We start from the raw sequence: 14,186 nt of genomic DNA on the forward strand, positions 1-14,186 counted from the left end.
CTGTTAAATCATTTGTCACAGGCTTTAACAGAAAACAGATATACTAAGAGCATAAAATGTTGCCATTCCTGTTAAAACAGAGTCAGGCATGGCTTCTTTAAAAACATGACTCATGCATAAAACTTAGCTCCAGGGGGATATTTATTATTATTAATATTATTATTATTATTATTATAATTAATAACAAATACTATACTTTTTTTTCTTGGTTTTTATTGTTTCATCTTTTTGTGTATGAAAAAGCGCATTACAAATACTAATAATATTAGCAAATTAAATTAAATCAAATATGGGTCAAATATACGGGTTATATCAAATTAAATGCTGTACAAATATTAATATGATACAAACAACTGTATTGTACAAAATATTATTATTATTTTATTATTATTATTATTTTATATTTAAATTGAAAGATTTTAGATTTTAATTTAAAATCTTTTTTATAATAAAATGATGTGTCTATTTTTTTCTATTTCTGTGAAATATGACACATTTTATGATTCGCCAGACTTTAATGAGGTATAAATCAACTGGGCCTTGAGAACTTGATGACCTGACAGTTTCATTGAATGGTTACTCATGGTTCTGTTAAGAACAACTACAGACCATTTCTTATTTACCTTCTCCTTCATCTTCTCAATCTTCTTCACAGAGCTTCGTCTCTGGTGTCTTTCCTCTAGTCGAATGTGAAAGACGGGATCTCCAACGCGTCCGATCTGCTTTTCCTCCTGCTTCTCTGCCTCTTTCAGTTTACTCTCGGCACTGATGCTTTCCGTGTGATACATATGGTAGGTTTTCATCACCTGCGGGACCGGAGGTCAGAGGTCAAAGTTCAACAACAGCCAGCTGAGCTCAAGAGAGCATCTGCTAGTCAAACACTTTCATCAATACACTTGACACAAATCAATTCTGTTTTCCTTCAAAGAAACAGCATTTTATATTCCTTTGTATGTAAAGCGGACACGATTTAAAACAACATCATATGTCCGTCATCTACCTTAATTAGCATTTAATTTGACTCTTTAGCTTTTAGCTTATATTTTACCCCCCAAAATAATATTTTTTCCGGTACATTAGCGATTGAAAAAATGACACTGGTGAATCTTTGTATGTGAAGTACACTAGTAATCACACATATTAAAGGTGCAGTGTGTAGTATTTGTAAAGATCTACTGACAAAAATGCAATATAATATACATAACTATGTTTTCGGTGGTGTATAAATACCGTTACCGTTATGTTTTTATTACCTTAGAACAGTGGTTATCAAACCTGTACTGGAGGACCACCAGCCCTGCACATTTTGTATGTCTCCCTATATCTGACACACCCATTTCAGATCTTGCAGCCTCTACTAATGAGCTCATGAGTTGAATTTGGTGCGTTACATGAGGGAGACATACAAAATGTGCAGGGCCGGTGGGCCTCCAGGACAGGTTTGAGAACCGCTGCCTTAGAATGAGCCATTTCTATTTACATACACCCTAAACGGGCAAACTGCTCTACAGTGTGTTAGCTACTCTCTGCTGTCTCAGACAACAACATTTCTGTCCTGTGACGGCCACCGTAGCTTCTCTATGTGCTTTGAAAGGGAGGGGTGAGCGGTGGGCGGTTGCAATTCACAACCTCATCACTAGATGCCGCTAAAATTTACACAGGGCACCTTTAAAACAGAAACAGTAATATTATATATATATATATATATATATATATATATATATATATATATAATTTGAAGATGAAACACATTATAAAGTACTAAGCTCCCATGAGGAAATCCAATTACTGAGATGTGACTGTGCAACATAATGGTAAATGCTGCCTCAGATGGCCTGAGTCATTGTTTTGGTTAGGTGGTTATTAGTCATATTCAGATTTTATAACAAGCATTAGGATGTGACTCACAGCTTATGAACCTGTACTAACAAACTAATTATCCCCACAATGTCAAACTCTTCACAAAGAGTGAGTGCTTAAAATCAACACTAGAAGCTTTTTCACATTATAATTGATGTAACATCGGCATGACTGAACACTGCATGCAGCTGATATTTCATACTCTCCTTAGTCCTTTCCTATAAATGTTTAAAAAGATGTCAGTTTCTGAGAAAGTAAACGGTTTGAAAGTACATATGAATCTTAAAGGGTTAGTTCACCAAAAAATGACATTTCTGTTATTAATTACTCCCACTCATGTCATTCTAAATCCGGAAGACTTTCGTTCATCTTCAGAACACAAATGAAGATCTTTTGATAAAACCTGAGAGCTTTCTGTACTCTCCATAGACAAAGCAACTACCATTTTGACGTTGACGCTTCAAAAAGTTCAGAAAGAGATTGTAGATTAGTCTTATGGGTTTAGAATGACATGAGGGAAAGTTATTAATGACAGAATTTTGGGTGAACTATTCCTTCAAGTGTAAGGAGTTTGGTTTATTTGCCAATTCTAAATATTGTCTCATGTTTTCCTGTCAGTCTTGCTAGCAAATTTATGTTAACGCCTATTGAGGTGGCATGTCTAACAATTTTCTAAGTATGATTGTAATGTTTTGTGCCTTGTGCTCTGTAAGCCTCTTGCAAAGCCTGACGCTAACGCTAAAGCGCTAAGCTCCGCTCATCAGCTTGCCTTCTCCTCAATCAAAGGTGACTGAGCACCAAGCTGATTACAAGGGCCCATTCATGATTAGACCCCTGAACACCGGGTCAGTCCAGGCCATAATCACTGTGGCAGCTACACAGCATTATAATTCACTGTACAGTAAAGCCTCAAAGGGCCTCAAAAGAGAGCTTGACTATAAAACGTGGACCAAACTAAATATTGTTCATAAATATGTACAGTCGGAGCAGCACAGTGCACTGCTGTCCACGGCTGTATAATTAGACACATGGTTAGAATGGCAGACCAAACCATGGGCCCCGCTCTCCACTTACTGGTCTGGAACTCTGTTTACATTTCTGCTGGTTTTAGAAGGACCAATTTTAGAGTCACACCAGACCTGTTATTTTACTGGCTGTGGCTGCATGGAGGGTTTCTGATGCAACGGTCCCACAGGAGTGATTCCCTCCCGAAGGCTAATTCAGGTCAAAAGGGATGATACCCTTCTACAGTAATCAAAAGGAAGCCATGGCGTGCGGTGTGATTACCAGAACAAACGTTCAGTAAATAAATAAATGTGACAGCTTCAAAATAAAAGAATCTGAGCTGAGTGTTCTTAAAGAGTTCTCATGATGGGAGAATGCAAAGACAAACCAAATTACCATTTATAATTGAAACCTATGTAGTCATTTTTAAAGTAGTAATTTTAGCAATTTTGTTAATTGTCTTTTTTTTCTTTTCTTTTTTGAAAAATTAATAGTTTTATTCAGCAAAGATGAAACTGATCAAAAGTGGCAGTAAAGACTACTTTGCTATCTCAAATAAATTGCTTACTATTCATGGTTTCTGCAAAAATATTAAGCAGCTGATTATCATCAACTGCTTTCAACATAAAATTAATAATATAATAATATGGAGGAGGAGAAAGAGGAAGAGGAAGAGGAAAAATTTGACACTGAAGACTGAATAATGAATTCAGTTTTGCCATCACAGGAAAATATATATTTTAAAACATTAACAGTTAGGGTAACCACCTGGTTATTGCAAGGCAGATGATGTGATTTTGCTGGACACGTGTGTGACACAGAGATGAATAGAACTATTATACTATGTAAATATTTATTTAAATTAGTTGGAAAGCCTATTTGCCATCAAATTGGATAACACCTATTTAAATCGTATTATTATATTTATATTTCTTATTGTGGTATTGAAATTTCAGGAAAGAAATTAAATTTTAAAAAAATTCAGGCATAACGAAAAGTGCGGGGCACTGATTACGGTTTGTCTCTCCCAATTTCGGGACTGTCTCACACTCTTTTTCAATTGCAATATTTCACAATGTTTCGTTTTTTTACTGTATTTTAATCAAATGAACATTAGATTTATTTCAAAAGCATTTGAAAAAAATCTTCCCGACCCTAAAACTTTGAAGACTAAGCTGAACCTGAATATACCATATATTCACTGCAATGTAGAATAGAAACAGAAATGCGCTGCAAAGAAACAAAATCAACCAATCAGAATTTAAATTTGATGTTTTGAAAACAGCAATGAGGAACAAGAAAATAGGCCAATAGCACTTTACCATGGGCAGAGCTAATTACACAATAAGTTAGAAATGGAAACCAATGACGGGTCTAAACTTTTTGCTTTGTGGTATTTTTGATACATTCACTCAGCGCTATTTTAAGAAAAACACTTGGAAGATTATCATGAAAGATATGTAATTTAATCACATAATTAATTTTAGTTTGGACACAAAGTACAAAGCAACAAAAGTGAACAGATTTAAAGGGAAAACACAACTCAATGTTGAGCATTGCAAACAAATAAACACACAAAAGAGGGCAAGTCCTCAGTCTAAAGGTGGTTTTTAAGACCTGGGAATATATTAGCATCGTATTAAGACCACAGGGAAAGCAAAGGATGCATGAATCTTCCAAGCCATTGTGGTGGACCTGACAGCGGTAATCAAAGTGTGGGAATTAATTATTGATTATTGGTATAAACACCATAATCTGCCAAGGTCAGAGATGTGAAAAGTGTGTGTAAAGTATAGGCGGTTTTATGGGTCTTTTACCATAGTACCCTCCTGGGTTTAGCCAGAGGCAATACATATTACTAAAATAATGTGAGCATGACATGCTTAAAAAAAAAACTTTTACAACGTTTAAAACGTAAAACACTTACCGTGTAGAGCTCGTTGAGGACTTTCATCAAATCCTCTTGCAGCTGAAATGTGATTTCTTTACTCTGAATAGAAAGAGAGATATAAAAAGGAGGAGGCATCAGCTATCAGATCACATTAAACTTCGCTAACAAAATAGGAAAGTAAAATTGTACTTTTGCATGAGATTTATGAGCACTCTTCGCACTGAAGGATTTTAGTTGAACTGTTTGTTTCAAATTTTAGCAGTTTGTGTGGATTACCTGCGTGAGGCTAATCTTTCTGTCTCGCAGGCCACTCAATAATCTCAATAACCCAATTATATCTCTACTGATCTGATTTCACAAGCCATTCCCAGCATCCCAGTGCTCAGGGGTGCTATGAGCAAATCCTTTTGCAACAGTTAGAGCAGGACCTAGAGTCAATCTTCAAAAATCAGAGGCCACAATGTTCTTCAAACTAAATTATACTCACAATGTATGACCAATGTGAAAAGAATAGGAGACGCTATCAGCATTTTAGTCTTGTTAGTCTTAGGTTTATTTATTTATTTATTTATTTTTATTTTTTTAATGGATGGATGTTTTAGGGTGAATCTCAAGCAATCATATATATTATTATATAATATGTACAAGAAATAGATATTTCTAAATAAATAAATAAATAAATAAATATACAAATAAATAAATAAACATATACATAATGTATAATATAACCTTAATTCTACGTGGCATTGATTCAACAAGGTGCTGAAAGCAATCTTTAGAAATGCACATCCAGGGCACGAAGCTCCTGTTCCACCAAATCCCAAAGATGCTCTATTGGGTTGAGATCTGGTGACTGTGGGGGCCATTTTAGTACAGTAAACTCATAGTCATGTTCAAGAAACCAATTTGAAATGATTCAATCTTTGTGACATGGTGCATTATCCTGCTGGAAGTAGCCATCAGAGGATGGGTACATGGTGGTCATAAAGGAATGGACATGGTCAGAAACAATGCTCAGGTAGGATGTGGCATTTAAGCGATGCTCAATTGGCACTTAGGGGCCTAAAGTGTACTAAGAAAATATCCCCCACACCATTACACCACCACCACCAGCCTGCACAGTGGTAACAAGGCATGATGGATCCATGTTCTCATTCTGTTTACACCAAATTCTGACTCCATCTGAATGTCTCAACAGAAATCGAGACTCATCAGACCAGCCAACATTTTTCCAGTCAGCTGTAGCATAAAAATATATATTGTGTTTTCAGGATTTTTTTTTAGATTATGTCTCACATTGGACATGCACCTACGATGACAATTTCAGACCCCTCCATGATTTCCAAGTGGGAGATCTTGCAAAATAGCAGGGTGTTTAAATACTTATATCCGGTTTTTAAGGCTGACGTCACGCGGCAGCGCTTCCGGGTCCAATGATGAAAACCTTCTCCAGAGTGCTCAAGACCTCAAACTGGGCCGAAAGTTCACCTGCAGCAACAGTGCAGTTGAGCTCTGTTGACATTTGACAATGCGTCGCTACGTTGCTCTGATCGGTTGAAGGTCTATCCAATTGTGGTCTTTCCTGGTTCGGTTGAAACACGCACCATAATCACAGCCCAATGGAGCAGTTTCAGACTCATATTCTGACTAGAATTGAGTATGACCACGTCAGGCTAACAATGACCCTAAGCACACAGCTAAAATAACGAAGGAGTGCCTTCACAACAACTCTGTGACTGTTCTTGAATGGCCCAGCCAGAGCCTGACTTCTGAACCCAATTCAGCATCTCTGGAGAGACCTGAAAATGGCTGTCCACCAACGTTTACCATCCAACCTGACAGAACTGGAGAGAATCTGCAAGGAGGAATGGCAGAGCATCCCCAAATCCAGGTGTGAAAAACTTGTTGCACTTTCCCAAAAAGACTGTATTAGATCAAAAGGGTGCTTCTACTAAATACTGAACAAAGGGTCTGAATACTTAGGACCATGTGATATTTCAGTTTTTCTTTTTTAATAAAGCTATAAAAATGTCAACAATTCTGTGATTTTCAGTCAATATGGGGTGCTGTGTGTACATTAATAAGAAAAATAAATAAACTTAAATGATTTAGCAAATGGCTGCAATATAACAGAGTGAAAAATTGTGAAGGGGGTCTGAATACTTTCTATACCCACTGTGTATGTATATCCTAACATTAAAAGGAAATCTTAATGCACTCAGTCCATTTAGTCCTTTAGACATAATTTACTACTTCAAAGGAAAAAAAGTATTTCCATTATATAAATGTCAAGTATGCATCCATTCATCAATAGAAGGTGACTTTAACAATTTTATTATGGCTATGCTATCCAACATAACATAGGTGGGTTAACAATCATAAGAAATGTATAATCTATGAAAAGAGACATTAGATTCGAAAATACTATCGCAAAGATCTTTCAATTGCCAAAATGAAAAAATTACATACAATTATGTTATATTATCTTCATGAGAATTACAGGGAAAAAGAATATCAAAAAGGCAGTATATTTAAATAATATATAAAATAATAGTTTTAGTTAATTTATATTTTTAGTAATAAATATTAAACACAAAAATGTAAGTATAAAAATGTTATTAAATATAAAAATGCAAAATGCACAAACAATTTATTCCAGAAATAAGAATAGGATAATTGTTAAAAGTAATTTAAAAAAAAAACTATATAATCTTTTTTATTTTTAGGAGGGAAAATATGATCTGGACATGTCATTCACAGGTTATTTGATATCAACTCTTTCAGACATTTAATTTAACTAATTTGTATGTTTAAAGCAAACATAAGACATGTGGCGTGTGGAGGTCAAGAGTCAAAATAATTTTGCTAAGATCTTCAAACACCCACACTGCTATTCTACACTCAACCTCTCAAGAGCAAACACAAGAGCTAACAGCTGTGTGTGTACATGTGTGCACTTCAGCACACCCGCAGGATCTCAGAGGCACACAAGTCTGCACTAAATGCTATCCGTGACTCATCATACAGTACTGGCAGCATCTGGGCATGCAGATCCAAACAGGCCTAAAAAGATTATTAACATGCCATGCCAGAGCTCTGCCTTCAATCAGGCCTCCACTCAGGCTCATCTAACACCAGCCAATTTTGCCTTTTACATAACCGTTTCCAGCCGATGGTCAAACTGACAGTTGCATGGATAGCTGGGGTGGCTCAGCCTATTCTGGGAGCAATCAAGCAGGTTGGCAATAGAGCACAGGATTGTGGGAAGCAGGGGTTTGTGCTATGAAGAATTGAATTAAGAATTAATTTCATGTATATGAATGGCCAAAAACACAAAAAGATTGCCCTTTTTAGTTTGCCCCTTAGGTGCTGGGCCAATATATGTCAAGTGAGAAGTCAAGTCATTGTGGCACTACTATCGACAAGTTGACTTTATTAAGGACTCTTTAAACAACTGTATCAAGCCTCTGGGTATAGAGGGTTACATCTTTCCATTAAAATTAATCTGGCTATGAAAAATGTACAACCTTCAAGGCACGAACATGAGATGCATGAGACAGCATCATGTGCAGGGCCAATGATGAAGCCATTCATATCAAAAAAACTGAGTAGCCATACAGTTTATAGCAGCAGGCAGCATATTGCGTGGCAATAAAGGAACTAAATAAAGTGCTGACAGCCATTTAACATGTGTGACAGTTGTAGACAGCTTTACTACATTGCAAATTATGATCAGGGCACTTTACAGTAGGGTTTATCCTTGAAGACTATTATCAGTTACCTTCTGTATTGTGAAGTACTGAACCCAGTATTGAAAATGGTATGCTATTAGAAATAATAATAAAAAATAAATAAAAAACTAGGAAAGGACACTTTTAAAAGAACAAAGATCTCATCTGAGTGCATCAGGAGAGTGTTTAAAAAAAATATTCACACTTGGATTTCATAAATAACCTAAAAGAGTTTTAAAAAAAGTATGTTGTATAAATAATGAAAAGAAAATACATGTGACAAAATCTGCTCTACCATGATGGATTTCCTCATTGTACATGCATACTCGACGAGAACGTGCGCTCTAGTGATGCTGAGCTCCATACGTGGGAGCATCATAGATCCTTTAACACACCCTTAGCTTTTTAATTTTTTTATACTGTTGTCTGTTGCTTCTGTTTTGGTAGCCCGTCTGGAAAACACATTTTCTTTGCGAACCCTGGCCCATACATGTCCAGCGTGCTAAAGGTATGTTCCGCATGTACACATAATTAAAACGATCTATAACAATGCAATACTATTACATATAAAAAAACACGTTTTACTCACACAAGTGTGTTGCATCATTCCTCCTGTCAGATCAAATATAGAAGAAATAGCATTGTGTTTTAATATCAAATGTCTGCAAATAGACCTGAGATTTGTTTACAGACGATTCCACAGTGAAAGGCTTCTCCATGAGAGCCAAATTAAATTAAGTTCCTAATATTAGGATCCGAAGGAAGCTTATGCAGCCAGCGACTTCGTTCTTCCACAACATCTTGCTATATTCTTCGGCATGTTTATTGCTGCTGGCTAGCGTGAGCCAATGAGTCGGTGGGCGGGGCTACTGAATTACACGTGTTTATTATTCAGTAGAGGCGGAGTTTCGTCAGTCGATGACGTCAAGATGTGAACACGATCGTTTTCTGGGCCTGGTGCCCATAAAAGCTTTTCTTTGACTAACAAGGACGTTTTCAGCTTTGAAACTTACAGGATATTCTTAGAATACAATGACCTTTTATATATCAAAAGCTCAAGGGAAAATTCCTCAATTCATCACCCCTTTAAATAGAAAGAGTTTCTAGCATTTCTTGTTTTCACTGTTAACTTATCAACTGGCTTTTTTTAAAGATTCAGCTTACATTACCGTTCAAAAGTTTGAGTTCTTTAGGGGGGGGGGGGGGGCTGTTTCGTGCATACTGAGCTTTTTTACACTGTTGAAGACTTGGATTCCCATCCTAAACATAGACAAAGTTTCAAAAACTAAGTTGGACGTTTGATGGAGTATTTCAGTGTCAAAAGTACTCCTTCCGGTTTCGAAGAGTTTTTTTCTAGTATGGATCCGCTTGACGCCAATAAAGTGGAATGTCCTTGTATGGGCCGTACAGGCTCTTCTCCTGGTAGGGTGCGCGCGCGTGACTAGAGCGAGAGAGGAAATGCACGCCCATAAACACTCGTCCGTGCAACACTTCTGTCCCACCAAGCTTCACTTTATTCCCATCCCATTCCTATGCGACTTCAACGCTTCAGCACAGCATTCCGGGAAGGCAGCGCTGCATTTGAACCGATTTAAATGCAGAAATGACAGGAAGCGGCACAACATCACGCTTTAATCGTGTCGCAAAAGTTGATCTCCACGGTCACTGCTGTCACAGGACTTCACGAAATCAACAGTTACCAAAGAAGTGTGTTTTTGATGGAGCGGTGACGATAAAGGTTCGGTCCTGCTTTGGAAGCAGCCGGTGAGTAAAACTGCTTCAAATGTCTGTTGTTGACTATCATCACGTGAGTAAACATCAGTAAACAACACGATCGTGTATAACGTTAGTTAATTTATCAATGGAGCATGTGATCTATAGGGTGTGTGTTTAAATACATTTGTTTAGCTGACCACTATAGCTGTCAGTTTGTTTATTGTAAAACCATCCAAACATAAACCTAGCATTTTCACAAAGCGTGCTTCGTCCTTCAAATGCGCTAACGGACTCCATTGCTGTTCTATGTATAACGTTACACTAGTCTGACGTGCAAAACCGTTTTGCTTGCTACTGCTAATGTTTAGTCGCATACAATAGTCCGTAAACCGAATCATGTCATCATAAACTGTGAGTAAACACACACAAATGTTGACAGGCCACTATATACAGTACATACCACAGAGACGGATGTCCTGCTGTTGTTGCTTCCCCTGTTCAATTTATTTCAGCCTCCGGATCTGATTCTGGATCATATATGTATTAGATGAATCTGATCAATAGCCGTTTTCTTCTCCACGCTTGAGGACGTCACCGCTTTGCACGATCGTCATTCTTTAGCTCCGCCCACACGATACGCCTCCGGCCGCTCTTTTTTTTCCGGAAAGACTCGGTACAGCCCATATTTCTTTTATAAATATAACAAAACTAAAGACTTTTCGGAGATATGAAGGATGCAATACTACTCTATAGGTACTCAAGATTGACATGAGATTGACTTAACCCCCCTCCCCCCCTCTCCTTAAGGTTGTTGAAACAAGTCTCTTATGCTCTAACAAGGCTGCATTTATTTAATCAAAAATACAGTAATATTGTGAAATATTATTAAAATGTAATTTCTTATTGTTTGCATATATATTTATAGAAACTGTGATGTATTTTTTCCAGGATACAATGTTCAACTTAAGCATTTATTTGAAATATATTTTTTGTAACAATATAAATTACTTTGCAATTTATGCATCGTAAGTATCCATTTCATAAAAAATAAAAAAACCTTAAATAATAATAGATGAATAAAATACTAAATGTGTATGAAACAAACATTTTAAAAAGAAAGGCATTAATTTAAGGTAACTAGATTCGAATTTAGAAGAATAGATTTAATTTGAATGCTATATAAATATTACAAATATGGATTCCAACAGTTATTGCTAAGGTTAACCAATAATAAAATGACTTGGTCTAAATACATTTAAAAAATGCAATCATTTATATATATATATATATATATATATATATATATATATATATATATATATATATATATATATATATATATATATATATATAGTGGGGGTACAAATTCCTAACTTCAAATATAAGCAACAATACCAATGACCACCACTAACACATCTTTTGAGAGACATTCTCGAGATCTGCCTCTCGGTTTCAGCTGTGCCTCTGAGGGTTGAAGTGACAGCAGGAGCTTTGCTCTCCTGTATGTGTGGCTCATTACTGAAACAATGTTGTGATCAAAGAAAGCAGGGTGCACTGATTACAGGGAAGAGCAGTTTCAACACCATGGGTGAATGACTGCCCCCCACCAACAACATCCAGCGCCCTTAAGGGAAACAACCCACTGCCCTCTCGCTTCTGCCACTCTTGTGTCACACAGACAGCAGAGAGCAAGAGAATGTGTGTAAGAGGTTGTTTTTGTTATATAACTAGCCACTTAAGCCATACAGACACATCAGCTTTGTTTTGAGGTTTGGAATTTCTGTCATGACTCATTAGGTCTTTAAAATTCTCCTCCATCGTACTTGAACATAAGGTGCTCATTCTAATGAAAACAGCTGTGAGTAGCGCAAAGAACACCTGGTTCTTATGTCATAGTAGAGTACCAAACCTTACAGTAATAGGCAGTTTCCCCTTGTGTTTCCATGCAACAATGAAAGAACACTACATCAGACAAATATAGCTCAACCAAAAATGAAAAATCAGCAGTTATCTACTCACCCTCAGGTTGTTTCAAACCATAATCACTTTTCTTCTTCTGTGGAGCAGTTTTGAAGAATATGCTGGTCACTTTTGCCAGAGTAGGGTTGTAAAAGTTCAAAAATGACAGAAATTTGCAATAGAAATCTCATAAAAGTGGTCCATTTGGATCTTGCACTAGATTTCCAGATATTTCAAGTAATTTACAGCTTCAACAAAAGGACCCGATCCAAAAATAACAACTTTATTCAACAATTTCTTTACTTCTGTGTGAGTCTCCGATGCTGTTGACGTGAGATGTAGAACCCGGAAGTGCTGCACTGTGTTTACAAGGTGAACAGCGTCAGAGACTGAAACGGAAAATAAGAAATTGTTGAATAAAGTCGTTTTTTAGTTTTGTGCACAAAAACTATTCTTGTCACTTCATAACATTAAGGTTGAACCACTGGAGTCTAATGAACTATTTGAAATATGTCTTTAATACCTTTCTGGGCCGTGAAAGTGTCTATGTGGGGTCAGGAAGTTCTCAGATTTCATTAAAAATATGAACAAAGGTCTTCCGGTTTTGGAACAACATGAGGGTGAGTAATTCATGACATAATTTAAATTTTTGGCTGAAGTTACCCTTTAATTATCCTCAGCTAGGCTTTTGAACATTGTTGTGGAAAATTAGGGGCCTTGGGAGTCATTTAGACCTCTTTTATGATATTTCTATGGTGCTTTTTTGACTTTTTCTGAACTTCACAGCCTCAGTTCAAAACTTAATTTCTTGACTTCAATGGAAAAAAGAAACTGAAACTGGTTAGGAACAACGTGAGGGTGGGTTAATAATGACAGAACATACATTTTTTAGGTGAACTCTCTCTTTAACCATCTCAAAGCCGGTCAGATCTGCTGGTCAAGCCCTCTGAGTAACCCTTGTTTGAGACCAAACTTATACCTCCCACATTCCAGCCTTGTAATTTGCTGTTGTGGTCGTCTCATATGACTCGCATGCATGGCAGCACATAATCTATTTGGGAGTTGTCCCCCTTCTGTGGCCTGCACTGGAGGGACCGCCACGTCGTCTTGGTCATGGGGCCGCAGACATCAAACGACGGGCAGGAGGCCATGATTAGAGTTTGGGCTTTAGGAACTTCTCAGAACAGAACCGCAGCTCAGAACCAGAGGTCCCGTATGGCCGGACCCACATCGTAAATCTGACAAGCGAACACACAAGCAATCCCGTTCCGCACAAAACATCACATGCCGCACATCTGAGTTAAGCAAGAACTAACTGCACATAGGTACACTTTTAAAATCTCTCAACTCCTGTTTACACAGCAAAAGCAGCACAAAAAGGTTTACACAGTATTATAATGCAGCACTGAGGTAGCCTACAAGTATTTACACAGTAATGACAATCTCAGGAAACTACTCATCTAACCCATTGACAAAACATTGCCATCTGCGCTCATTCTAATATATTAATGCTGATAGAAAGCAAGTCACGCGGATTGTCATAAAGACAAAATGACATGCAGTATTTTACTTATTTAAAGTGACAGTTCACCCAAAAATGGGTATTCCTTTATATTTTTATAACTTACTTTTAAAAATTGGTTTGTGAAGGTCAATAGGATCCAAAACACTTTAATTGTAGGACAAAAATATTTTTTATATACTTTATTCTGTGGAACACAAAACAAGATATTTATACAAATCTTTAAAATATAATATGTATTTTTTTTTACAAATTTGTAACAACAAATGATCACAGAATTTCCGTTTTTGGCTATCCATTTAAGAACAGTTTAATTATACTGTAAAGTTGCTTTTAGGGTCCACCATCCAGAAATATAAGAGTAACTGCTTGAAAGTAATATAAAAATTCAAAGGAATAAATATAGCTTTTTAGAAAAGAATAACAACTAAAAAACGGAAAGAGGACTGACAGTAAAACAATAGACGGGGAAAAATGAAAGTAATCTAGCTCAACGAAGAGC

General features: G+C 36.7%; 1 protein-coding gene across 5 annotated transcripts in view; it reads right to left on the reverse strand.

Annotated features, from left to right (window-relative positions):
- The window catches only part of srgap1a (SLIT-ROBO Rho GTPase activating protein 1a), a 129,917-nt gene that overhangs the window by 57,807 nt on the left and 57,924 nt on the right, over positions 1-14,186 (reverse strand). For all 5 annotated transcript variants that reach the window (XM_067420230.1, XM_067420228.1, XM_067420229.1 and 2 more), the window contains exons 4-5: positions 4,793-4,855; positions 624-806 (exon numbers count right to left, since the gene is read on the reverse strand). In XM_067420230.1, the coding sequence (XP_067276331.1) occupies positions 624-806; positions 4,793-4,855 (246 nt within the window). The remainder of the gene's footprint in view (positions 1-623; positions 807-4,792; positions 4,856-14,186) is intronic.

This window comes from Pseudorasbora parva, chromosome 16, assembly GCF_024679245.1.
Source record: "Pseudorasbora parva isolate DD20220531a chromosome 16, ASM2467924v1, whole genome shotgun sequence".
Classification (NCBI taxonomy): Eukaryota; Metazoa; Chordata; class Actinopteri; order Cypriniformes; family Gobionidae; genus Pseudorasbora; species Pseudorasbora parva.